The 26,887-nt window shown below is 52.6% G+C and overlaps 1 protein-coding gene and 1 pseudogene across 2 annotated transcripts; one reads left to right on the forward strand and one right to left on the reverse strand.

Annotated features, from left to right (window-relative positions):
* The first annotated feature begins 2,694 nt into the window (after positions 1 to 2,694).
* Positions 2,695 to 14,703, forward strand: LOC113621619 (taurochenodeoxycholic 6 alpha-hydroxylase-like). 2 transcript variants are annotated; one of them, XM_027108649.1, is made up of 12 exons: positions 2,695 to 2,903; positions 5,771 to 5,912; positions 6,551 to 6,595; positions 7,076 to 7,203; positions 8,398 to 8,522; positions 8,896 to 9,050; positions 9,520 to 9,626; positions 9,709 to 9,899; positions 9,994 to 10,127; positions 11,019 to 11,083; positions 11,217 to 11,293; positions 13,686 to 14,703. In XM_027108649.1, the coding sequence occupies exons 1-12, from the start codon at positions 2,709 to 2,711 to the stop codon at positions 13,852 to 13,854; spliced, it is 1,533 nt and encodes a 510-aa protein (XP_026964450.1). In that variant the 5' UTR covers positions 2,695 to 2,708; the 3' UTR covers positions 13,855 to 14,703. The 2 variants fall into 2 exon arrangements, with proteins under 2 accessions (XP_026964450.1, XP_026964451.1); XM_027108650.1 differs by lacking the exons at positions 8,896 to 9,050; positions 9,709 to 9,899; positions 13,686 to 14,703 and having other exon boundaries at positions 2,709 to 2,903; positions 9,520 to 9,652; positions 9,941 to 10,127; positions 11,217 to 11,297.
* Positions 14,704 to 17,309: 2,606 nt separating this feature from the next.
* LOC113622461 (cytochrome P450 4B1-like) lies at positions 17,310 to 21,838 on the reverse strand (annotated as a pseudogene).
* Positions 21,839 to 26,887: the final 5,049 nt, after the last annotated feature.

A 26,887-nucleotide genomic window follows, 5' to 3' on the forward strand; every position in this document is an offset into this window, starting at 1 on the left:
CTGCCCCACGCCTCAATCGCATCCTCTCTGCCTGGCCCTGAGCTTGCCTGGGAGCACAGACATCAGTCTGATGGATGCTATCCTGTGGGCTCACTGTCCGTGGAGATGACAGACAGGAATCTAGGAAGATGTCAGGTTACAGGAAAAGAGGCCCACCTGCTGGGTGGGGGGTTATGTCAGCCAGAGGGGGGCCAACTGGCTCGGTTTGGTGGAATGCAGGACTCTGAGTGGTTAAAACTGATATTCCCAGGCAAACTGATCAATCAGGCCTCAAGGATGGCCTCTAGGCAAAGGGTATTGACATTTGACTGTTCCATTAAGTAGGGTCTGTTCATCTCTGGGCTCTCTTCCCTCATACCCCGTACTGCGAGCTTCCTGGGGCTGAGATATCGTCCCCTTCCTGTATGCCAGTACCCAGCACAGAGCCTGACCTGGAGAGATGCTCTGCCCAGTGTGTGGAGTGAGAGAGGATGGAGAGAAAGGAGCAGCTTGCAGGCTGGGGAAGGGCAGTGCCTACCCACTGAGTGAGCCAGCACTCAGCCCTGGGGGGATGCAGGGGGTGAGGGCACACGGGGAGAGCCAGTCTTTTCTCAAGAGAAGGAGGCCGAGCGATTATCAGCAGAGAGGAGCTAAGATGGCTCCTACTGGAGTCAGCCACAGAGAGTCAGCTGAAGCCCAGTTTGTTCATGAAAATTGTTGTATTCGATTTCCAGATTATTTTGATTTTGAGAAATTCTGGTCTTTTTTTGATGCAGTTGTCACTTTTCTGAGTTAAGAGTTGACCGATGGAACCACTAAAACACCTCCAGTGATGTTCCCATTATACAGATGGCCATCAGAGAATATATAGACTCAATAAGTAGATAATTTCTCTTACGTAAATTATACTAATGGTGCTTAATCACCTCTCAATTTCTACTGGCCTAATATCGCAACCACAACCAAACATTTCTAGCTCTTGTAATACTGAGATTTCTTTCAACCCCTCTAATATTGGCAAAGTCAGGAATTAGAATGCCATACATAATCGGGTAGAACAAAGGCAGTGCCAATGAAGAATGATTTGCAGGCAGCTGGCTGGCTTGGGCACCAAGCAATCAGAAAGGAGGCATGCTCCTGTGCGGAAACACGGACCCCAAGTCCTCTGGGCCAACAAGAGGAGATCCAGGAAAACCAGGTAACACAGCTGGGGAGGTAAGAGGCTCCCACCAGTCAGTGTCTGCACTGGATCAACAGAGCAGGGCAGTCCCAATGATGGACGTGACCTGGAAACACAGAGCAGCCCCGAGAATGAATTCAAGCAGGACACGTCTCAGTTCAGGGCAGGATTGTCAGCCCCGCCCACACCCCCACTAGAACAGGAGCTCCACAATAGCAGGGATCTTGTTCGCTGCTGGATCTCTAGCTCCTAGGATGGCAATTGACCCAAAGTAAGTACTCAATACATAGTTACAAATAAACGAATGAGTCCTTCTACCCATCTACTCGTTCATGTATTTGACATTCATTTGGATGTCTGCTCTGAGATCTCTTCCCTCGCAAAGGGTGGGCCTTTGAAAACCCTATTCACCACCAACCACAGTTGACTATAGCAGATGGACGCCTTGGCCATGAGATTAGAATCAGATTCTTGGAATAGGATTCAGCAGTGCCACTCAGACATGATGGTGGCAGAATGGTAAGGTGCCAACCCCAGAAGGGTAGACGTTCCCTCCTGCATCACCTGGACCCAGCTGCACAAGGACAGCGACTGTATCTGTTTATCTGTGACTGTATCTCCAGCTTCTAGTAAAGTGTCTGGTACGAGGTAGAGCCTCCAGAAACATTGCTGAGAGATGAAGGCATGATCGTACAGAGAGAAAGAATGGAGGATGCAGAAAAACACAGATTAAGTCAATAATTAATAAATAGCAAGGTGAAAACAATGAAAGGAATCTTGCTTTAAGAATCTTTAAGCCTCAAAAGGTGACGAAAGCAAGAGATCTGAATTAAATTTATTTAAACATTAAGTACATAATCCTAAACCTTTTTTAAAGCTAAGACTATCGTATTTCAATAGTAGCCATATTTTACTGCATTTCAAATTTGTATTCTCTCATTTCTTAAGAAGGAAGGCAGGGGTATTGACACAGACATATCACTGCAAACTTAAGAAAATATTAAGCATCCATACCCTCAGTGTTCAGTAACTTACTGGTTAGTTAAGAAAAAAAGCGGGGGAGATGGAATTTTCAGTTGCATGAGACGAATGAAAATGATTCATGTGGTCATGCAGGGTAGTCCACAGCTAGATGATACTACAGACTTAAACTCTGGTTCTGTACAATATCACAGTGTTAAACAAGATATCACAGGGATATGTTATTCAAAGAAGTTTTAAAAAAACATTCATTTTTCTGTTTTATTTCCATTTGTATAAGTTTTTTAAAAAGTAAGCACGTGATAGTTTGCAGGATCCTGCTACAACCTAAACTCCCATTTCTATTTATAAATATTATCGTCTCTTTATATTACTTACATTTTGTAACAGATATTGGTTTAAATTAAAAAAAAAAAAACAAAAGACAACTCGGGAGGCCCAGGTCTGAGCTCTGTCCTCACCTTCACCCTCACGCAGGTGGGCGGGGCAAGCCTCCCTGACCAGGCTGGGTGTTCAGGGGAGGTCAGCCACCTTCAGGGACAGTCAGCAATCCAGAAGCCGCTGCACCATGAGTGTCTCTGTGCTGAGCACCCCCAGAGCCCTGGGCGGTGTCTCTGGGCTCCTGCAGGTGGCCTCCCTGCTCGGCCTGGTTCTGCTTCTGCTCAAGGCAGCACAGCTCTACCTGCACAGACAGTGGCTGCTCAAAGCCCTCCAGCAGTTCCCGTCTCCTCCTTCCCACTGGCTCTATGGGCACATGCAGGAGGTAGGATGGAGTGGGACGGGGAAGTGGGAGGGCAGAGAGGGCCGGGGCTCTCAGACCGTGGTCCTGGTGAGCAAGCCCATGGGATGAAGCCTTGTTGTGGGGCGAGCACGTGGCCTCACAAAAGGACCCAGCTTACCTCTCAGGTCTTGGCTCCTCATCCCAGTCCGGGGAGCTCCCTCCCTCCCAGGACCCCGTGCTGGTGTCCTCGGGTCTGTCAGACACTCCTTCCTTAGGCAGATCTGCAGGCTGTCCTGGCAGCCCTGCACTTTGAGGACAGTGACTCTTCCTTCCTGAGTCTCCCCCGTCTCCAGGCTGAGCAGCTTCAGCTGTTCTCATAGAACAGGCTTCTAGATGCTTCCCTGCCCCATCCCTCAATCGCATCCTCTCTGCCTGGCCCTGAGCTTGCCTGGGAGCACAGACATCAGTCTGATGGACGTTGCCCTGTGGGCTCACTGTCCGTGGAGATGACAGACAGGAATCTAGGAAGATGTCAGGTCACAGGAAAAGAGACCCACCTGCTGGTTGGGGGGTTACGTCAGCTGTAGGGACAAACTGGCTCGGTTTGTTAAGACTGAGGAATTTTCCAGTCTCCTGATTTCTGTGCTTAAACCCTGACAAGTTGCTGGCACACATGAGCGAGGTTCCCAGGATGATGCCAGGTAAGGAGAACTGACATTTGAGTTGCACCATCCACAGGGTGAGGTCGCCCGCCTGGTGTCCTCCCTCAGTGGACAATGTGCTCTCGGAAACGAGCGTGAAATCCCCCTCACCCCCAGCACCCTGCACGGAGCCTGCGCAGAGGGCTGCCCATCCAGTGTGTGGAGGGACAGGAAGGAGGGAAGGAGCGGCTTACAGGCTGGGCAGGGGCAGCGCCTACCCACCCAGCACTGGCAGCACTAGCCTGGGCGGCGTGGGGCTCAGAGCCACGTCAGGGGCCACCTGGAGAGGGGCTCATCAAGGGTTTGTGGACTGAACAAATGCTGGGAGAAAACAGGGGTTGCAGAGAGCTGAGGCCTCCCTTTCTCTGCAGCGTGATTAGAGTAGAGTGGAGCCAAAGACGGGAACCGGAAACAGCCCGAGCCCCACGTGGGCTGGCCCAGTACCTCTCTCCCCTCTCCTTCCTAATCTCCTGCACCCCAGCTTACTCAGCGTCCTCCCCGCCTGCCTGGGCATTCTGGCCTCCGGGACTCTGCTCCCATGTGCCCTCTACCTAGAATGATCTTGTCTCTCATATGTCTGTCTACAAAGGCCCAACCCCAAGCCACCTCCTCCAAGATGTCTTTCTGGGTCTCCCAGGAGCGGAGGGGACAACACTTTTTCCCTTGCCTGTCCTTCTCATAAGGCAGTGCTAACCGGTTTCAGCTAGTTTTGTCTGCAGTGTCATAGCTGTGAGCTCCTTCTGGGAGAGCCTTCCTCTGATTCATCTTTGTAACCTGAGAGCATCTTGGTAAATGATGACTCAACGAATGAGTACATGCATGACAAAGAGCTTTCTAATGTCCCGGTCTGAGTTAGGGCCCCTTCCCCAAAGCTTCCCCAGAGGCTTGGTCTTCCCTCCATCACACATTCATGAGCCCCTACGGTTGTCAATCCTCAATCTCGCTGTCTCCTCCTGGAGGCTCCAAACAGACAGGCATCTACAGCCACATCCTCATTCAGTGCCTTAAACCAGTACCTGGCACATAGTAGATGCTCAGTAAATACGTGCTCAGTGAAGGAACCCATCCCACAGTAGGCAAGTTGCCTCAGAGCTGGTGAGTCCTGATGGTAGAAGGATGCAGGCAGAGATTAGATACCCAAGTGGCGGATGGTTGCTTTGAGTTACACAGAAGCCATTGAATTAAAGACGAGGTGACTACATGGAACATGCCTAGGACCAAATGTTGACGAGAAATCCAGAGCTGATAAAACGAAGCTGAATCTGCAAGGTTAAGGAGAGGCAGTTGCTCTGTGGCTAAGAGGAGGGGCACACCAGGTAGAGGAAAGAACCTGGGCAGAGGCCTAGAAGTGTGAGCAGGTGGGGCCAGTGCAAGGCGCACAGGCAGCAGCATCTTTGCGGGCAGAGCAATGGGTCCTGTGGACTCGCCAGCCCGGCCAGAGGCAAGAATAGAGAGGGTAAAACCAGAAAGCAAGGGCCTTTGTGGTCCAACGTGAGGAGTTTCAAGAGACTCCTCTAGGCGGTGGGAAGTGCACACAAGTTTCTGGACACTGGTAAATGAAAATGGGATAAAATAATCCACATATCAAAACCTTAGTTCAATACCATTTCCATATATACATCCAGAATCTGTGTACACACTCAATATGTAAAATAATATGATACAAACACAATTTAGTATATAATTTTTCTCACTTATCCATATACATCCGACACTCTTTCAAATTAACAAACATTTATATGTATGCTGGGGTACTACTGAAAATATTTAACAACCAGTATAGCAAAATGAAATTAATTTATAAATTTAATTTTTATAATACATTTTATTCTCTAAATAAACAAAATTATATGACAAAACTACTTACCAAGTGATACAAATTATCATAAATTGCTCATGCAAATGTTGTACGAATCACTTCCCAAAGTGTTCTACGGCTGGGAGTGAATCTCTGGTGTAAGTTTCTGTAGGTAGTTTGTAGTGGTGGCCCAGGGCTCTACCCAACAAGGGGACAGAATGTGGTCTTAGGACAAAGGTGGACAGCCAGCAGGTCTGGGGCAGAGCCCAGGTCAGAAGAAATAGTTCCAAACTCCTAGTTCTGCTGATCGATCCAGAACGATCTCCCTGTACCCATCCTGCCCTTCACCCCCACTCCAGCACTGGAAATCAGAGAAGGGTTTTATTGATTTATCTTTCCCTTGGGGACAGTTCCAAGACGAGACCGAGCTGCAACCCCTACTGAAGTGGGTAGAGAAATACCCAAGTGCCTGTGCTCGCTGGCTGTGGGGGACGAAAGCCCTGGTGTTGATCTATGACCCTGACTACATGAAGGTGGTCCTGGGGAGATCAGGTGAGAGGGAAACCCACATCCCAGCAGGAGAAAATCTTCCCTCTCGGGTACATGGCCCTGGATCTGTGAAATTCCAGAAGAAACTGGCACTACAGCCATCAGTACCTGGCTCCCTACCAGCCGTCCTTGCAGCCCACAAGCCAGACTAAGGCCAGCATCACTCACTCACAGTGAGTGCTTAAACACCCAGGTGGGGCTGGCTTCTCTTTCCTGTCTTACTTTCTTTCTTGTTTTAACCCAACTGAGATGATCCCAGGTCTGGAAGACAATTCCCTGTCCACACTGATGTAGGTTTGGCACCTCTCACTGTTGCCTGTCCTGGGTCATGAAATGGCCAAACCACCACAAACTGTAGAAAACCACAGGCTCCTTTCTTACTCTGTGGTGCTGAGCAGAGTCTATCTTTCTTGCCGATTCACCGTCTTAGTCCTGTGGGTGTTCTGCTGCTGGGACACTGAGTCTGCCTTCCTGGGCCCACAGTGACCATCAGGACAGAGAGAGTCAGGGATGGGAGGCAAGAGGGAGGTGGCTAGAGACAGACTGCCAGCTGACCAGCATGAGGAATGGAAGGTGCCACAGCTGCTCTGGGGGCTGCCTGCCTTGTTCGGTGCCCTCCACTTCCCTTCCTTCCCTTTCAGACCCAAAGTCTCACGATGCCTACAGAATGCTGATCCCCTGGATTGGTAAGTACATTTAAATACAACTGCAGTCCACCCACCAGTTAGGTTTACCAAGAGCTACCTCTTTGCTTAATGGAGAACAACGGGTACGAGGCACCCTGTCACCACCTCATCTCTCAGTCAAGCCTCATTTCTCTCCTTCCAGTGAAACTCTCACCCTTTGTAATGGTGCTGAGAGCCCTCCTGAAGCTCAGCCTCTTCTTCATCACTTCTCAGTCCTCTGCGATATTCTCAGCCTGACTATTAACTAATTCCTTCTATCACCTGCCCCCCTACTCTTCTTCAACCTCTGTCTCGCAGCTGTCATAATCACATCCTATGGACCAGCCATTCTGGAAATTCATATTCCTGAACTGTACTGGCCTTTCCTACCTTTGCCCATGGTGTGTCTTTTCCTGACACCCTTGGTTCCTCCCGAGCTGTGCCCAGTCGTCCCTCTGATCCAGGCTCCCCAACCCACACACACACCCATCTGTGGCCCAGGGAATGGTTTGCTCGTGTTGGAGGGGCAGACGTGGTTCCAGCACCGGCGGATGCTGACCCCAGCCTTCCACTATGACATCCTGAAGCCCTACGTGGGTCTGATGGCCGACTCTGTCCGAGTGATGCTGGTGAGTCTATCCCTCGTCACCTGGACCCACTCATATCCAGCACAACTGACAAAGTCCATTCTCAGGAGCTTCCCTGGTGGCGCAGTGGTTGAGAGTCTGCCTGCCGATGCAGGGAACACGGGTTCATGCCCCCGTCCGGGAGGATCCCACATGCCGCGGAGCAGCTGGGCCCGTGAGCCATGGCCGCTGAGCCTGCGCGTCCGGAGCCTGTGCTCTGCAATGGAAGAGGCCACAACAGTGAGAGGCCCGCGTACCGCAAAAAAAAAAAAAAAAAAAAAGTCCACTCTCAAACACTTGTGTCCCTCAGGCATCCGTCAGACACAGCCCCGAGAATTATGCATTCAGAACGTACTCTGAGACAGTGCTCACCAAAACTGGATGGGACAGAGGGGTATCCCAGCACCAGCTTGGATCCAAGGAAAGGGAAAGCAGGGCCATGGTGTATTGAGAGTCCACTCTCCTCTCATCTCCACATCATCAACACAAAGGAAAGAGCAAGGGTCATTCCCCTGGACAGCAGTGCAAACTGTCCCTGGCTGCCCTGGACAATGGCAGCTTCAGTGGTAGAGTGGGCATCCCAGGATGTCACTCAGATAGACTCTGGCATGGGGTCCAGGGCCTCTGCATGGAATTGAGCCACTCATGGGAGGAAATGAGGCCAGGTTTACACGCAGAGAGCTGGGTCTGCACAAGCATCACCTCTCATCCGGACTGGGCACCACCTGGTCTCAGCTAACATTAAATGAATAAAAGGAACTGAAGTACCTCATGTCCCTTCCTAGGAGCCCCAATAGAGCCCCATAAGCTTTTCCTTGCCTTGAAATATTTGCATACTAGTGTTGGGCATCACCTGTCCGGTTCCAATCTCAGGACACAAAAGACTCCACATTTGTTCCCTGAAAAGCTATGCTTTCTGGCCTCCCATAAGGTGGTTATGATCAACACTTGTTCCTAAACTTTGGAACTAATACAGAATATTATGAGAGAACATGATTAATTATATAATAAAAGATTCTGAGAAAATAGACGTCACATTACACGTGTGTGATACAGCCTTAAATTGCTAAAACACATCTGCTTTGACAGTGAGAGAAACTCATCAGAAGATTTAGAGAGACAGAGAGAGAGCCTGGCCTTGTCAGCACAGGCCTTCTGGGAGAGCAGAGCAGGGTCAATGTACCCCTCCCACCACAGGACAAGTGGGAGGAGCTCGTCAGCCTGGACTCGCATCTGGAGGTCCTTGGACACGTCTCCTTGATGACCCTGGACACCATCATGAAGTGCGCTTTCAGCCACCAGGGCAGCATCCAGACAGACAGGTCAGTGAAAACCTTTCAACGGCAGGGTCCTTGTTCTCACCAGCTGGGGAGGACTTACCTGAGAGGCAGTTAGGGCAGCGTGGACGCTTATCAGCACAGAAAGCAACATTCTGCACAGAGCCATGGACCACAGTCAAATTGCACCCAGACCAACCTTGACTCAGTCACAGGTCCCTGATTCCTGCACAGGGAGAAGCCTGGCTGCTCAGGCCACTTGTAAAGGACTGAGGGTCTCCAGGGCTGTGAGGCAGAAATGATAAAGCCTCAGTGCTGCCTGTCCCGACTGACTGAGGAATCCCCACCCGGAGCCCCACTCCGTCTCCAGGTCAGAGGCTCCCTCCACTCCAGTCTCCTCTGCATCCTCTCCCTTCAGGAAAATCCAGTCCTACATCCAAGCCATCAAGGACCTCAGCAATCTGAGTTTTTCCCGGGTGAGGAATATCTTCTACCAGAACGACATCATGTACAGGCTGACCCCTGAAGGCCGCTGGAGCCACCGCGCCTGTCAGCTCACCCATCAACACACAGGTTCTTCTGATCCTTCTGGGCAGCTCCTGCCCACCCACCCCCATCATGCACATGTAAAAGGGCCTGGCCTTGACCCCTCAGGCAGGGCCCAGACTCCTGCTTCCTCTTCAGGGGCTGGCACACACCCACACTGGGTACTTCCCTGGTGCAGGGGTTGGGACCCGAGACGTCAGGGTGTCAGGTGAGGTGCAGGGAGACACATGTGTCACCACGTTGCTGACGGTGGAATGAGACCCCCTCCCACCATCATCCAGGCAGAGACTCCGTGGGCTGTGCTATTGAGGGGATTCCCGACCTGGATCAGACGATGCTGGAGCTCTCTGCCCTGACATGTGCGCCCATTCCCACCCTCGTCCTCATCCACCTGGTACCCAGATTGGGCCTGAGGGGCAGATAGGGCTACGGTGGGTGCTGCATCTGGGCCTACAGGAGCCCTCAGCTCTGCCTGGGAACCACTGTTCTGGGACAGATGGAGTGATCAAGATGAGGAAGGCTCACCTGCAGAAGGAGGGAGAGCTGGAGAAGGTGAGGAGCAAGAGGCACCTGGATTTCCTGGACATCCTCCTCTTCGCCAGAGTGAGTGTGGGCAGGAGAGGCCTGAGGCTTTGCCCAGAAGCACAGAGGAAGGGCAGACCCTGCACTCCCCCTGCCTCCGCAGATGGAGAATGGGAGCAGCTTGTCTGACAGGGAGCTCCGTGCCGAAGTGGACACGTTCATGTTTGAGGGTCACGACACCACAGCCAGTGGCATCTCCTGGACCCTCTATGCTCTGGCCTCCCACCCTGAGCATCAGCAGAGGTGCCGGGAAGAGGTCCAGAGCCTCCTGGGGGATGGCGCATCCATCACCTGGTGAGTGCCCAGCAGGTGGGAGGACCTCGCCCCTCCGCGAGTGGAGGACCCCTGGTTGTCTGGCTCTGCCGCTCTCAAATGGGCTGCCTTTCAGGGACCACCTGGAACAGATGCCCTACACCACCATGTGCATCAAGGAGGCACTGCGACTCTATCCACCAGTGCCGTTCATTTTCAGAGATCTGAGCAAGCCCATCACCTTCCCTGATGGACGCTCCTTACCTGCAGGTATGAGCTTCACCCACACCCACTAAACTAAGCACTCTGCAAGACCACGTGGGAGATCAGAAATCCACATGTGCTTTCCCAGTTCTGAGATGCTCTGACTCGTTTCCACCTTAAGATAATTAATGTTTACTCTGTAGTTTGGACAAGTTTTGTAAAATGCTTGACATAGAAGTTGAACACAGCAAAAGCTCAGTAAACAAATGCTAGACCCTGAAGGTGGTCTTGTAATAGAGCCTGAAAATTCTAATTCCTTGAGACACCAAGGCTTAAGAGAGAAGTAGGTGGAGATGTGGTTCTTTCCATATGAGGTCTAAGTAAATGAGGGAGCTCAGAGAATCCATTGTCATGGGTCAGATGGTCCAGTCTCTGAGGAGCCCTCAGGTGGATGGCCGAGAGCAGCTGATGATCAGGTCTGAGAGCCCTGCCATGGTTGGAGGCCACCAATTGGCTCACCTCCCAGTGGGTCTGAATCCCAGCCCTGCCACCTCCTAGCTGTGGGATTATGGTCACGTCCCTTAAGCTCTCAGAAGCTTAGGTGCCTCATCTGCACATGCGGATAGGAGTGCCTTCCTTGAGGGCTGCTGTGAGGATTAGATGAGTTAATGCACAACCCCAAGGGCTCATGATGGCTTCTGATAACTGTGAGTTTTCAAGTGAGGCGATCCTGATACTAAGCCTCCAATTCTTTTCCTTCTCAGTCCTGGCCATGGTTACCTGCTCCTAATCTGTGCTCATGTGCTTTGTCACCTCCAGCCCACCTGTCTTGCAAGAGCACCATTTCATTCAGAGGGATGGAGGGTAGCTCTCATGGTGGCTCCTGGGCCTTTTGTGCACATTGCCCCTGTTGCCATGGGTACCATCGGTCTTCTCTCTCTCCTCCCTGCCCCACAGGAGTCCCGCTCTCCCTCTTCTTTTATGGGCTTCACCACAACCCGAAGGTGTGGCCGAAACCAGAGGTATGATGGAGGGGGGGATGGGATGCTCCCTCCAGACCAGCACCTCCCCTGCTCCCCTCGGGGATTCTTGTCCCCTGGTGGATTGGTGCAAGGAGTTTGATCCCACCTGTCCTGGCCCCGGTGCTCTCTGCAGGTGTTTGACCCATCCCGGTTTGCACCAGGTTCTTCTCAACACAGCCATGCTTTCCTGCCCTTCTCAGGAGGATCCAGGTGAGGCCTTCTCTACCTGGGGCATCTGGGTGTCACTGGGTGCTACCTGATGTGTGTGACTGTCTACATTCATATGTGGTGTATGCAGTTATGTCCCTCTATGTTGACGTTTTGAGAAGGAGGCGTGTGTCCCCATGTACAAGAAGGCCTTCAGGGCACGCCACGGAGACCTTGACCTCCTGACTTCCGCAACGACCAGCCACATTGCCATGGCCGTGGCTGTTCCAAAGTATTCCAGGGTTTTCCTCACTTTAGGAGTATGACTTTTCAGCTTTAGAATTTTTCATGAAAGGTAAACTTCAGATGTTTGCTTTCCACAATTATCAGTCATCTTTAAAGATAGTTTTCTCTCTTCACACATTCCTAGTCCAGCCCACTGCCTTTTCTACATAATTCAACAATCCACCTCTGACTGTATCATCAGTTGCGTTTGCATGGATTTAGATTTCCAGCTGCTTTTCTTCTCCTGAGGCTTCAAACCATGTATGTGATCACTTACAGTTGCCGTTTGAACAAAGTTACATAGCCACATGTGTCTTTTCTCTTTCTGTAGTCAAACCTAACAGTTGTGACTGCATATTCATATAAACATGACACCATTTCTGGTTGCCAAAATTCTATATATGTAGTGGGGATTATATACCATAGTCCCAGAATCTACAGAGTCTAATTTTGGCAAAAAAGGATGAAATTGAAGGCAATCAAGTGCTTTTGAGAGTAAACTCACTGTTTTGTGTTGGACACACGCATTTGAGAGGTTCCTGCCGTGTACAATACAAAGCACACATGAAATAGCTGTTCACCTGGATGATACACTCCACAATGACTGCTGTGAAAACCTTCAACGGCTACAGATCCCCTCCGAAATAGTAACTTCCATAACTTTGGAACTACTTAGTAATCCAAGTTTTTTCTGAGCCTGTAATTCTGTGAAATTTTCAGTCGGTGAATCAACCTTCACAGAACAGGCTTGACGCAACACGTTCCCGGAATTTGCTCTAGGATTTGATCTGTGCCAGGGTCCTGTTCTTCCTTGTAGACATTGGCTGCAGGTCATGCGGCTGCCACCAGAGGACAGGGGGTACCTGGCAACTCAATTCTGAGGTCAGAATTAATGTTTAATTTTAATCCACTCCTTTTTTTTTTTTCAATTCAATTAACTTTGTTCAAATAGAAAGCTATTTATTAAGCCTGCCTCTGTGTGCCAAACCATATATTACAAGATGGGAACACAGAGACGAAAGGAACTTTCCTTGCTCCAACAGTTCACAGTCAAGAAACCACTACTGCTATTCAAGACACACATGCGACGTTTCCATAGTGTAGTGGTCAGTACGTTGGCCTTACAAGACAGACATCATGCATTCATCCACTCTTTCACTCATTCATTCACTGAGCAGATTGTGGAATGTTCCATGTTTCTGGCACCGTCTGGTCACGGGACGGTGATGTGTCCTTGAGTTAACAGTAAAGCTGCTTGGGGATGTGGGAGAAAGAGGCGCAGGCGGCAGAGGCGGGAGGCCAGACGGTCACTAGACTGAGTCTTGAGCATGCGGCCGGCAGAGGCGGGGGGAGGGGACCTCAACAGCAGTGGAATGAGGAAGAGGGGCTGGACAGGTGCGAGGTGAGTGAGGAGCAGCCCAGAGAGTGCTGTGACGCCAGCTGAGGCCCGCAACGTGTCGTCCCTGTGATGGAGGGCGCAGCAGGCCCCGAGCCACCGTGGCTGCAGTAGAGGGACGGGTGGCAAGGAGACTGGAAAGGCCAGTGAGGAGCCCACGGGATGGGAGGAGGGGCCTTGCTGGAGTAGAATGGGAAGGCTCCAGGGGCAGGTTGACTGAGGGGCTACGGGGAGACAGGAGGCCGGAGCATTAACTGGGAGGCAAGTGGTCCAGCAGGTGGAGGGGCGCTAACCCGTGGCCCCTCCAAGAAGCCTGGTTGCCATCCTGACTTCCTTACACAACTCCGTCCTGTCCTGTCTGGGGACTGGGGCCCCTGCTTGTCTGCCATGGGTAGTGAGGGCCCGAGAGTTGCCCACACCCCCCTACAGTGCCCTGGCCTGGCCTGAAAGCAGAAACTGCCTGTGGACGAGTGAACAAAGTACTAATTCACATTTACTGATTCACGTGACTTGACCCTGTGGCTTAGAAGGCAGACCTTCCCCAAGAGGACTTGCTAGAGCTGAGAGCAGAAGTAGGAGTTAGGAGCTAGTCCTGGAGAGAGGTGGCTTTTGTAAGGGTCAGGGGGAGAGGGTGGACCGAGGCTTGGGCGGCACATTCAGTGTGACCCCTAAGGAAGGGATCGGGGCTGGGCCACGTGGAGGAGAGCCCTGAATGCCCTGTGCCCGGCAGGGGTTAGAAGCCTCTGCTCACTTCCTTTTCCCTCCCTGACCCAGGAACTGCATCGGGAAGCAGTTTGCCATGAATGAGATGAAGGTGGCCGTGGCCCTGACCTTGCTTCGCTTTGAGCTGGCACCCGATCCCTCCAGGGTCCCTGTTCCCATTCCAAGAGTTGTGCTGAAGCCCAAGAATGGGATCCACTTGCAGCTCAGGAAGCTCCTGTAATGCTTGTTGGAGACAAGGACGAGCTCTGAGGGCCCCTGCCTGCCAACCTGTCTCGCTGTCACTCTCTCCTGTCCTTGCCTCTGTGCCCATTTCCTGCTTCTATCTGCCCACCTGCCCGGCCTACCTCATCTCCTGCCTCCTGCCCGTCAGACGTTCTGCCCTCCTCCTCTCACCTTTCTCCAGGCTCCCTATCTGCTTATCTCTCCATCTGTCTCTGACCCACCTGTGCCTCTGACTGTCCACCTAAACCCTGATCGCCTGCCCTCCTCCAGTCTGTCTACTCTCTCCTTGTCTTTTGCCCCTTCTGCCTGCCTGTTTGTCCCTGAATTTACTTCCTTTTGCTGCTAAAATAATTGACCACAGCTTTAGGGACTTCGAACAACACTGAGTTATTCTCTGACAGCTCTGGAGTCAGAAGCCGGAAGTGGGTTTCCCTGGACACAGCCAAGGTGTTGGCAGGGCCCCCGGTGCAGGGATGTAGGAGAGCATCCCTCTCTTTGCCTTTTCCCACATCTAGAGCTGCAATCCTTGCATTCCTTGGCTCCTGGGCCCTCCTCCATATTCAAATCCATCAGCTTCTTCAAATGTCCCCCTGCTTCAGTCTTCACATCGCATTCTCTTTCATAAGGCCCTCTGTGATTACACAGGCCCACTCAGATAAAACAGGCTTGCTCTGAGTTCCGGGGATTAGGACACGGACACCCTGGGCAGCCGTTACTGTAGCTGCTAAGTCCTGCGTGACTACCATCGCCTTGGGCCCCCGATCACTCCCGTGTGTTACGGGTCTGCCCATTTGTCACTCACCTGGCTTCCCCTCTTTCCCACTCCCTGGATAAATTCACAGTGTCATATGGAGCGTGTGTGTCTTCCCTTGCAAGGAGCTGGACCAAATGAAAGAGAGAGAGAAGGGGAGGGAAATCAGAGGAGACGAGGAGGGGACATGACCCCTGGTCTGTGGGCCCAGAACCCCAGCAGGACAAGCGTGTCCCAGCGCCCCTGCAGCCTCACACTCTGGGGTCCCTCACGCCCCACAACCTGCCTGTCACCTGAGGCTCCCACGGCAGCTGAGTCAGGAGAAAGGGCTCGTCTCCAAAGGCTCAGAGGGAAGAAGCTCACCCTGGGCACCCGTCGGGGAAGGAGCCTCCCTGCTGTTGTGTGGTAGCTTCCTTGCTATATCCTTAGAGGGGCCCAGCCAGAGCCCATCCTGCCCTGAGCAAAGAAGCCTTACAGACTTGGCTCAGCGCGAGGGCCTCAGGAAGCCAATCCTTCACCCCAAATGAGATTTGAGAAGAGCCCAGCCCAGATTTGAGAAGCGCTGGCCATGTCACCAGACCCCGGCAGCCCTTCCTCACACGCAGGGCCTACAGGCTCCTCAGAGGCCCGAGCGGGCGACTGTGCAGGAGGGTCTGGGAGGACCAGCTGGGCACGAGGCTTGGCTGCTGGGAGAGGATGTCAGACCCGAAGCAGAGGACCAGCCGGTGCACCTACCCCACAGGACAGCCCCTTGCAGTCCCCGGCGTGTCTGCCCAGCCCCTGAGCAAGGACGGGCTTCTTCAACCCTGGCGCTCCTGGAGACCTCGGGGGGACTGGTCCTCCTGACCCTGACCAGCGCCAGGCCCCTCGCACTCCTCCACCAGCCTCTCTGCACCAGCCCTGCTCTCTTGCTGCTTCTGCACACAGGTCCTCCTCCCGTCCCACCCCTGCCCTTCCTAACTCAGGGCCCCGGATGCCAGACGAGACCCCGCTGCAGCCCTGTGCTGTGCTGTGATGCAACCATGTGCCTCCTGAAGGGGACATCTCCCCCCAGCCGCCGCCTGCAGCTGGAACCTTCGGCCCAGTCCCCTCCCCATTCCTAGGTCACAGGGCTAGTTCACTCTGCTCCAACATGGGGCCAGGAGGACTCTCTGTGCCTGACCGGGGGTGGGGCAGGAGAGTTAGCTGGGAACATCCTGGACAGGAAGCTTGGCAGGTCCCCTGGCGTTAGGTGGTGCAGAAGGGCTCGGGCTGGTCACTCTCAGAGCATGGGACGATGGGGACTTTGTCTTCTGGGTGCCAGCCATGGACGTGAGCTCTAATCTCAGGATTTTACAGGAGCTGAAGAGAGTGACTAAGAAGAGACCCTGCTCACTCCACACAGTAGGAAAAACCCCAGCTGTGTCCACACTCCTATGCACACCCCCCAGGACACATACATAGACAGTCACCCCTGTGCAGCCTCAGCTATATGTGCCCCTCGTACACTGCACGCTCTGCTCACACACATGAACACAGCCTCTGGATCCCAGGAGGCAGCAGGGTTTGTTTTGCGAGCGGGTAGGATTACGTGGAATTCATCTCTGGTGCCTGCTGCTCCCAGCTCCCCTCTCACATGGAGCCTCCTCCTTCCCTCTGGCTCCAGAGCTCCCACAGACACGTGTCCTCAGAGAGAAAGGCAATTCTACCCATGGGGTCTTAGTCAGAAGAGGCCAGAGTCAGAAGGCCTCCGCTCAAGCTCCTCCCCGATGAGCATGTTGGCAGGTTCCTTCCCTTAGTATTTAAGTGGGATCACAGCCTCCTCAGTCCTGCCTCACTGGCCTGCTGAGGATCCAGAGATCAGGGAAGGAGACACATCTTAGACTCGAGAGCCACCCGTGGGCCAGACATGGTTGGGACGCTGGGCTCTGCTCCCTGATGATGCCTGTTGAAACCATTTCTTCACTTGTGCAACTAAGCCCATGCACCACGACTACTGAGCCTGTGCTCTAGAGCCCACGAGCCACAGCTCCTGAGCCTGCGTGCCACAATTACTGAAGCCCGAGTGTCTAGAGCCCATGCACTGCAACAAGAAAAGCCACTGCAATGAGAAGCCCATGCACAGTGATGAAGAGTAGCCCCCACAGCTAGAGAAAGCCCGCGCGCAGCAACAGACTCAACACAGCCAAAAATAAATAAATAAATAATTTTTTAAAAAATTCATTGTCTTGTGTATTTCTGCTTTAAGCAATTTTTCCTTATGTCTGTTATATTCCAAAAACATACACACAAAGTTAAAAAAGAAACAGATCTCAGTGAAGGGGCAGGCCCGAAAGCCATCCATCTATCAGGTGGAGTGGGTGAGCGCCTGCTCATAACCGCCAATCCCAAGGCACAGCTTCTGCAGCAAACGCTGAGTAAATTTTAGAAAGATGGACAATTACGGGAGATGAATGGAGAGTCTAGAAGCAAATAGGTGTTCACCATATGTTTGTTGAACGAATGAGTGAGCTCTGGAACACATGCATAGTAAGCAGTTATAGACACACATGTTTACATGGCACTGCCCTCGAGGTGACAGTCTACGCAGGTGCCTATTCCCCACTAATCCACAAGCCTGCGGAAGACAAGGGAACACAGCTACTCTACAACCCAGCTTGGAGATGGCAGCACCCAGGGAGAGGCCACAACCTGGGCTGGCTGGGGCCCTACTCTCAGCAGATCTACTTCCCAGAGCCGGGGCCCAGCAGCTTCAGGTGGAGGTGGATGCCATTCTTGGAGAGCAGGGCATCTGGATGGGTGGCCTTGAGGGGTCCAGGGAAAACTCAAAACAGAGCAAGCAGAGGGCTGTGACCACATTCATCTTGTTCATGGCAAACTGCTGTGCGAGGCAGGTCCTGCGATGAGCAGCACAAAATGACATCAGGCTACAGGGTGTCCAGAGTGATGAAAACCAGTGCTCTAAGTGACCAACAGAAATCAGTAGCTCTTTTTGGATGAATAACTGGCTGATTGATTGATTGACCTGGGCTTAAGAAACAGATCCTGGGAGTATGGTGAGGGTCCCAGACCAGGTAGGTTCACACTGTGGGCTGTGGCTTAGGGGGTCTCTCTTGGAACGACTCACCCACCCACCTGCCAAGGACAAGACTATGCTAATGGTAGGAGGAAGGTCCCTGGAACTTCCCCTGCATCAGGGTCACCGCACACCCAGCATGGTCCCCCTCATCCCAGAGTTCCCCCAAAGGATGCCTCCCCAACGACATCCTCCATCCTCACCTCCCTGGTCCAGAGGACCAGGGATGTTAGGCTCTCCTTACCTGGGCCCGGCAAAGAGCAGAATAAAGGCAAAAATCCAACCACATTCTCCTGGGAAAAGGGCAGGGGGTCGAAGACCTGAGGGGACAGGCCTTGCTTAAATACCTGCCAGGTCCTAGGGCAGGCTGAACCCGTAGCCACCCACCCATCTGACCTCTGGGCCCGGGGATGGCGTACCTCGGGGTCGAGCCACACTGCACTGTTCCTACGGTGGGCATAGATGTGCAGAGAAATCAGGCTACCTGTGGGCAGAGCAGAGGCCTGCTGACCAGGTGGTCATGAGGCAGCCAGGCCCAACTCCTCACAGGGCCAGAATCCCCTAACGTCCCCCTAACTGGGTACCAGCCCCTCCCTGAGCACTGCCCGTGACAGAGAGTCCATGACCACCCTCAACACATCAAAGTGCCTCTGATCATCATCACACCTGCTTCCTGTAGCCCCCTCACTGAGCACAACACTGGACACAGACATTTGTAGAAAGGAAAAGGGAAAAAGGACTGATGCACCCACCCCACCACGAGGTAGGACAGGCAAGGACTATCACACACTTCCTGCTTTCCATTAACTGACTCTCAAGGGAAGTACTTGTTCATGGTATTATGCTATCAGCAGTAACAGCTACCATTCATTGGTGCTTACTAGGTGTCAGACCCAGCATTAAACACTCCTTACAAAGCTACCACACACAGTTATACGGGTTGTACATCGCACAGCATCGTACCCGAAGTGAATGATGCCTCCTGAAGTTGTTCAGGGCCCAACCTGCATGGTGGTACATGACAGCCCTGACGAATATTGTCTCTTTCCTCCTGAGAACAACCCAGTAAGGCAGGGACCCTTCTCATCCCGTTACAGAAGAGAGAGCAGAGGCTTAGAGGTAGAAGGATTCACCCCTACCTTATGGAGCTAGGACTTGGACGCAGGCCAAGCACAAAGCCTGGGCTCTTCCCCACTGGTGCAAGGGTACAGAGAGCACCCGCAAGGACTCCGGTTCCACCCGGAATCCACCCCATCCCACCTGCAGGTAGAGAGTGGCCATCCACAAAGTGACAGGCTTGCTGAGCTGGCGGTACACCTGGGGCACACGGGGGTAGAGGCGGAAGCTCTCCTTGAGGCACATGGTCAGGTAGGTCATCTTCTTCAGATCACCACTGCCAGCAACACAGCCAGGCCTTTCCGGGTTGTGAGCAACACGGTCCTGCGGGAAGGCGGTACCTGTACTTTATCTCTTTTGATCCTTTTCTAACCCAGCAAGGTAAAAATGCTTTTCTCCACACTATTGACAAGGAAAGGGAAACACAGAGAGGAAGCACAGTGAAGGCCCATGATCAATGTCTGCTGAGTGAAAATAAGCCACACCCCCAGACCAGTGCTCTTCACTACCTAGCACAAGGTCAAGGGAACTGTCCCAGCAATGAGCAAGGCCAGGGAAGAGGGCTTTACAGTCTCAGGGGATCACCTTTCCTGGGCTTAAAGTTGGCATTCTCCCTTACCCCTTCCCAATACAGGCCAGAGTCATGGGCTCCTTCCAGGGGCCCCATCTTCTGGCCAACAGTATGGCGAAGCCCCTACTATGTGCAAGGTCCTCCCTGAGCCCCAGAGTGGAATGATGTGGGCCCTGGAAGACTAGGACATGACCCTGCCTCAAGGTGACACATTCTAAGAATTGAGGAGACTGACAGGTAGAGGACAGACTGTAACTGGAGGCCAAGAAGGGAGAAGTTAATCCTGATAGACAGTTCTTCCTGGCCCCTGGGGCCCTTCCTTTCCTATTTCCATCACCACTAGGTCTGAGAATCAAACTTGCAGTTACGCCGTACGGACTGATCACATCCTGAATGAAACGGCACAAGTCCATACAGCTGAGAACAGAGGTACAATCCCCAGAGGAACACAGGGGTGTTGGGCCCGCCATGGTTCCCCAGGAGACCTTTGTAGTGTCTGAGAGAAACCACCCCCCCAGGACTTGCCCACCCTTCCTGGTGCCAAGGCCCTCTAACTCGTGTCAGAGCCAAGAAGCCAGAACTAAGCTGGGTTCCAGGTCCTCCACGCACTCTCAGGGTGCGGACAGGAGCATCTGGGGGAAGAGGGCAGCTGGCTCTGATATGAGGGTGGGGGAGCAAGGTCTCTGCCCCAGGGAAGCCCACAGGCTGATGGCAAATCCCACTTTGATGGAGGCAAGGAGAAGTGGAGGGGACATGAGAGGAAAGGGATTGAAGGTCTCCTAAATGTCTCTCATACCCACATTAGGGTCAGACCTCAACCTTCCCAGGAAGGGAAACTTCTCTGTACTTAGCACAGTCCCCCCAAACACCTCCTGGCCCCTCCACTTGTCTTCTCCATCACTGTCTCCTCTATCGGTACCCCACCCTAGTCTCTAACGTTCACCGTCTGTTCATTCAGTGATGCCTACTCTGGGCAGGCTCTGTGCTGGACCCTGAGGAGACAGGGAAGAATCAGACTGGATCTCCATCCTCCAGGGGTCATGGTCAAGTGGGGAAGATGAACAAGTAAACAGAAGATGACAACCCTGTGGGACAAGTGCTGAGATACCAAGCCTGGGGCTGATGCAAAATGCTGGTGAGGCACCCCAGCAGCCTGTGGGCAAGGAAGGCTCTGGTGTCTGTTTTCCCCCCTAGACAGTAAGCTCCTTGAGAGCAGAGCCTGGGTCTGATTCATCTCCCAGACCCATCCTGTCCTTTTCTGGGTGGCTCCAGGATGCAGGTCGATTACCAGGCCATCCTGAGAGGGTAGTTATTTGTACGGGCAAGAATAAGCCTGGGCAGTCCTCACCCAGCAGTAAAGCTCACCACTAGTGTCAATCATGGAGGAAAGGCAAAATTCTCTAGACTGCTTGTGGGAAAAGTGTACCCAGGAGCTAGTAGAAGTCATTATTCCTCTCTCTGAGCCTTAATCTCTGGCAGCTATACCTGAGTTCCCAATGCTGGTTGCAGATCAAAATACTTGAGGGTGTTTTTTAACTCAGACTCCTACTTCCAATATGTTAATTAGGGTCTTCAGAGCCTGGGGGCCAAGGAATCTGCTTCTCACAGTGGATTCCAATGCAGCTGTCCCTTGCCCTGTGTTCAGAAAACTCTGGTCTCCATCCCCACGAAGGCAGGAAACTAAGAGCTGTTCCTGACAACGTGTGCTAAAGAGGTCCCCACTGCCCTGAGATAAGTGGGAAGGACGAGCCAGAATCTGATCCCAGGAAGATGTCTGGCTCCCCACCCAGTCCATAGGCATGGCAGGGAGGACCCCACCTCTGGGGTCACCGACTGTTTAAATGGTCCGGAGGTCTCTCAGGTGAGACCACTCGTCCCTGCCTTCACTGCCATTTTCTGCCCTAAAAAAAGGAATCTTTATACTGCACAGAACAAAGAGAACACTGGTTAAGCTCTAAACAAGATTGCCTAGATGTATCAGACTATCCAGGGGTACTTTTCCCATGTTATCCCCGAGTCCTTAGCAGAGCTCTGTCTGAACCTTGGGCCTCAGAATGATGGGACAGAATGATGGCCCGCTTGGGTCCCAGCTTTTGAGTGCCCCCATCCCCCACCCCCACCTGATGCCAGCTTGGAATACAGAGTGAGGGGGAGACCCAGTGGGAAAGGTGAATGGGAACCACGGCTCCAAGGACCCCATTCTTCTGCCCAAGCATAGAGCCTCCCTCCATGGCCCCCAGGGGTTTAGGCCAGATTCTCTGAAGGTAAGGAGGCCGTTTTCTTCCACCATCCTCCTCCTGGTCACTTACGTCGAGGGCATGCCCGAAGAGTCAGTGGGTGGGGGGCCCTGGGAAGCTGTCCAGAGCCCTGGCCAGCATCTCCCTCCCCAGCAGCAGACGAATGAGCTTGAGGAAGCCTAAGACCAAGATCAGTCCAAAAGCCCACAGGCTCAGCTGGGAGAGGCTCAGGGAGAGCAAAACAGGCACCATGGCTTGAGTCGCAGCCACCCAGCTTCCCACCTGCCTCCTGATGCTCTCAAGTTCTCTTATACTATGAACCCAGGCACCCTGCCAGCTCCCACCCCAACCACGCCCTGCTGTTGGCAGCAGCCCAGGCTAGTCTGAGCTCCACAGGGCAGAGACAACAGCCCTCAAATTCACAGACAACAGAGGAGACAGCCTGGCTGATTTCTACCAAAACTCAACTGAAGAAAAACTAGATGGTGGGCTTCAAAGCAATGAGGCAATGGGTTTCCCTATTTGGTTCCTTAGAGGAGCACCCAGAAGGCGATTCTTGGTGTAATCATCAGCATAATAATGACCACCTCTGGACCGATGGAGTGAGGCACTTGGTCCCAGAGAGGGGCAGGGAATTGTCCAAAGGCTCATAGCAAGGCAGCAGCAGCTCTTACTTCCCCAAGCCAGGGCTCATGAAGGAATTACAAGTGAGGTTAGCTTGGGCAGAGCTCCATAAGAGGGAACAAGAAAGAATCTGATTAGGGTGAAGGGCACAGCCTGGAGGAGAAGAAAACATTAGGGCTATTGTGAAGCCGAAACCACAAGGAGGAGCATGTTGGGAAACTGGCAGGTCAAGTGTTAACATGGAGCCTTGGACAGAGGAGAAAGTGGAATGAACTTTGTGTTCTGCGCTCCAAGACACAGAGTGGGTGAGGAGAAAGGGTGGTTGGAGGTGTGTTCCAGGAAGATCTCCCCCTCCGTGTGTGTGCAGTGGCTCTGAGCCGGCCTGGCATGGAAGGGGCCTGGAGCCCGGGTGGGCAATCGGGAGGAGGAAATCAGAGGGAGGACCAGCAGGGTGGATGTAGATGACGGCCTTAGAGGTGCTGCATACCTCCTCCTGCTAGAAGCACGACCCAGCACTCATGGTCTATTTGTCACACACCCTGCTGTCCACTCCCTGGCTGAAATCTGGCAGCCGTCCACACTTCTAGAGCCCAAGAGAGGTCACCATGTTGCCAGAATCAGAGACTGGACAGCAGTCAGTTCCCAAGCCCTACTCCTACCCGCTACCCCTCGGGTTACCTTGGCAGTGTGATTCTTGGAAGACAAAATGTGCCTCCGCGGAGCTCCCACTGGCTCTGTCCTCAAGAGCCCAGTAGAAAATGTCAACTGTAAAGAAAAGCTTGGAGATAACCCTCTATCCAATAGTATGTGTGTTAAGGGGGTGGAGACATTGAGCCTCTGCCTTTATCCAAATGTTTTCCAATAGCTCTTCTCCTCCAGAAAGCCTTCCTCCACTTCAGAAACACAAATGAGAGCCAGTCTTCTGAGTCTGCAGCTCTTCTTGGATTTGTTCCCTTTTTCCCTTGCAGCAGTTGTCTTGTTTTATCAAGAATGTTTGCCTTAGCCTCAGATCTACCCATTCTGCTGCAAGCCAGAGACTGAGCTAGTCTTTTCCCTCGTTTGCATGGCTGAGCAGAGGCAGACAAGACACAAGCGCTCAGTGAACCCACGCTCAGGTGGATGAGTGAAAGGATGGATACCCTGGAGGGTTCTGCAGGCACCGAGTTTTGCTGGAGTTAGGAGAATGTGGACAACGTGCACCCACCTCACCGCCCCACTCTTACCCATAGCTCTGTAAATCTTCAAGGGAGGCTCTGTATCAGGGTTCTCTCCTCTTCCCCAGCACCCAGCATACAGTAGGCACGTAATAAATAATTGTTTGTTGAATGGACTTTGAAGGGATTGGCTATTATTGTAGGGGATGTGGGGAAGAGAAAGGGGGAAAAGGTTGATTGACCAAAGGCAAAATATATTGGAAATGCCATACAGGTGCCCCTCTAGACAGTGAATTTGGCCCCTCTTGTGGCTGGGTCCCAGTGGCCGCTGCCTAGTGGGGAGCCCAGAGCTCACCCCATCCTCAGCCTGACACTTACCTCAGTTTCCCGGGGATGTCAGGCAAATAGAGTGAGTGGTAAGTGTGAATTCGTGATAGGGGAGAGGAGGGATCAGATTACGTTCATGGGAAGAAAAGTTGTCTCTAGAACCATAGTTCTCCATCTTGGCGGCACACTGGAATCACCGAGAAAGTTTCAGAAACATCTGATGTCCTCGACGCATTCCTTCCTCTGAGCTTGCCCACCTCTGTCTCCTGTTCACATGGCCTTCGTCATGGGGTGGTGGTAGGGTTCCTGAGAGCATGGCAATGCTCTGTGCACGTTGCCGGTTTTCACGGCTACTCACTTTGGGCTACAGTCAGTACCCGAAGTGAGTTGGGGGAGGCAGGGGAGATGGCTCCTCACCCTGGCATCCGGGGCTTCCTGATCTTTGTCAGCCCCGCTCCTTCCACCTGGTCTGTATTTGCTCACGGGCCATCCCATCCTGCTTTGGCTGAGTACCTTGGTCCTGAAAGTGTGAGAAGTAGGGGAGGGAAGTATGGAGTGTGTAGATGGTGAGGGCAGGGGAATGTGAAGGGGCTAGGCTGGACTGAAGCTGGTTATTCTGCAGGCTCTGACCAGAGAGAGGAGGGGTCTTCTTCCAAGGTGTTCTGATCCACCCTAAGGATGGCTTTGCCACAGGGACAGCTAAGGATGCAGCATAATGGAGGAGGACTTGTCTTAGAATCCCTGATCTTCCAAGGACACCAGACCCCAGCCCTTCCACCTGGGATGGTGTGGTACTTTAGGTTCTGGGTAAAACAGCGAGCTGTGTAACACTCTGAAAGAAATGAGTAAGAGACGCATCCCTGGGAAATATGGGAATAGTCTTGGAAAATGGGAGGAGAAAAAGAGGTGAGGGAGCAGAACAGATAAAACCCAGCAGACCTAAGTTACATACAAAAAGTGAACAAAGATCTGTCAGTGCCTGAGAAGATAAACATCAAAGAGGAGATCTGTGTACAAGAGAAGAGGAGCCAGCAGTGGTGCCAATTTTCTCCTATCAGTCATCAAACCGATTCATTCATTCACCAACATGTATGTATTGAGCACCTACTATGTGCCAGATGTTTCACTGGGTACTTGAAATAAAATGATAAACAAGACAGACAAGGAGCTCACATTCTAACATTGTTCTGTCCCCCCCCCCAAAAAAAGACTTCTCTCAGTATTCCCAGGAGCCTAGGTCCAGAGCTCAGGCACCCCTGCCTGCCAGGTGACCCTGTTCCTGGGAAGATCACTTCTGTGTAAGCCCAGTAGACTGAAGACCCTTGGGTGAGAGTCAGGAAATGTGGGTTCTGGTTTCAATTCTGTGGTTCACTGTGTGACCTCAGATGAAACCCTGCTGCCCTTGGTGCCTCCGTTTGTCCCCTGTCAGTGAATCAGATGGTGTCACGGGGCTTTGGTGAGGATCCTGAGATCATGGCAATGCTCTGTGCTCTCCAGGGGGCAAATGATGGTACCTCTGCTCCAGCAGCATTTATGCCCCATCTCACTGCCTCTCTGCTCGCCTTTGTGCTCTGACCGTTTCTACAGCAGCCAGTTGCACACAGGTGTAGCCTGTTGGCACCTCACCTCTCTCATATCTCTCAGTTTTCTGCCCTAGGACATCCCTGCAGCTGCCATGTGGGGCACCCGGAGGGGTCTGCACAGCCATGCCAGCACAGGTGCACACACCTGGTTGGACCAGACAGTTGACACCTCTGAGGCAACATTTGACTGCCGGCGGAGGGGAATTTCCCCCCCTACCCATCTTGAGTTCTTGTGGCTAGACTAATAATGAAATTGATGCAAGACAGATTAACAAGAGAGAAAGAAACAAATATGATTCGTGCGTGCCTACAGAGGTCTCATAGAAATAGGGCCTGAGAAGCGGCCAAAACAAGACAAAGATTTTATGCTTTTTAGACAAAGAGACAGTGAATTTGAGAGCACTTGACAGGACAAAGAAACTTAGGTTTGGGTGCTCTATTAGCAAAGGATTTAAGCCAGGTTTGGGGTTGGGTAGCAAATCAGTAAAGAGGTGAACTCTCAGCCCTGAATTCCCTATCTCTGGGGAAAAGGGCATCCTTCTACCTCCTCGTACAGGGAGGGCAAGTTTCACATGGGAGATTTATTTCCCGCCCTCAGGGAGACAGAGAGGAGAGACAAAGTGTCTCCCTGACATACGGACTGTTTCTTAAATAACTTCAATTCAAAATAATCAGTATGCCACTGAGGCATGTTCTGGGGTGGGCTGCCCTGGACCTCAACATGATCAATGAAGAAAAGGAGCTAGTGGATAAACAAATACCCTCCCCTTCCATGCCCCAGCAAGCAATACTGTGGTGTAAACAGCCCCTCAGCGGTCTGGTCCGGCAGGGCTGAGCCCTTTGCCCCCAGGGGTAACCAGCTCCGATTGGCTTTGCCTCCTCCCCTGGTCACTCTTCCCAGCCACCCACCACTCCTATTTTCTGGGGTGAGTCATCTGCTCTGCATTCTGGGGAGACCCAAGCTAAGACCTAGGGCTCTGTGCCCCCTGGTTATGTAACTGAGTGCGTGGGCAGGGCTGAGATGACTCGGGTCAGAAGGCAGGGGGTGGGGCCTACATGTTAATTCCACATCCCTGGTGGCGCAGTGGTTAAGAATCCGCCTGCCGGAGAGTGGTGGGGGCGTTCGTAGCCCTCCCTCCTCCACCTCCGCCAACCCCCGCCCCACAGAGAGAGGCGAGCTCACGCCATCTTGTCCCCCCGGACGCGCCCAGCCACCCTTTCCCTTTAGACACGCTCGGCGCCTCCCCTCCCCGCCCCGCGTCCCTTTCCAGGCGTGTCCCCGGCCGCCGCCACCGCCGCCAAAACCGAACCATCTCTAACCCCACATTCTCCACGCGCGACGCGCAGCCGGGTCTACAAGCGTTCCTAGAACAGAGATGAGCTATCTGGAATAAGGCCAGCAAGTGACCTGTCCATTTAAGCCACAGACGAATAATACTGCAGCCAGCCCAATATCTACTGCCACTTCAGGTAGTGGAAGAACAGGGAAGTCTATAAGCTTTGCAGCAGAATTGCAGAGTATGATGCGAGACAGAGGCTGTCCATTGCCACTGCATGTGGATGAATCTAGCTGTGGTTGGAGAAAGTGCATCTTGCCAAAATATATGGGTTTT

The sequence above is a fragment of the Aethalodelphis obliquidens genome, unplaced genomic scaffold (genome assembly GCF_003676395.1).
Source record: "Aethalodelphis obliquidens isolate GAN/ISIS:26980383/991018 unplaced genomic scaffold, ASM367639v1 scaffold9, whole genome shotgun sequence".
Lineage (NCBI taxonomy): Eukaryota > Metazoa > Chordata > Mammalia > Artiodactyla > Delphinidae > Aethalodelphis > Aethalodelphis obliquidens.

Coding starts and splice junctions, on each gene's coding strand:
- LOC113621619 (XM_027108649.1), top strand. CDS start 2,709: ATGAGTGTCTCTGTGCTGAGCACCCCCAGAGCCCTGGGCGGTGTCTCT. Junction 6,596..7,075: donor AATGCTGATCCCCTGGATTG/GTAAGTACATTT, acceptor TCTGTGGCCCAG/GGAATGGTTTGCTCGTGTTG. Junction 11,084..11,216: donor AGGTGTGGCCGAAACCAGAG/GTATGATGGAGG, acceptor TGCTCTCTGCAG/GTGTTTGACCCATCCCGGTT.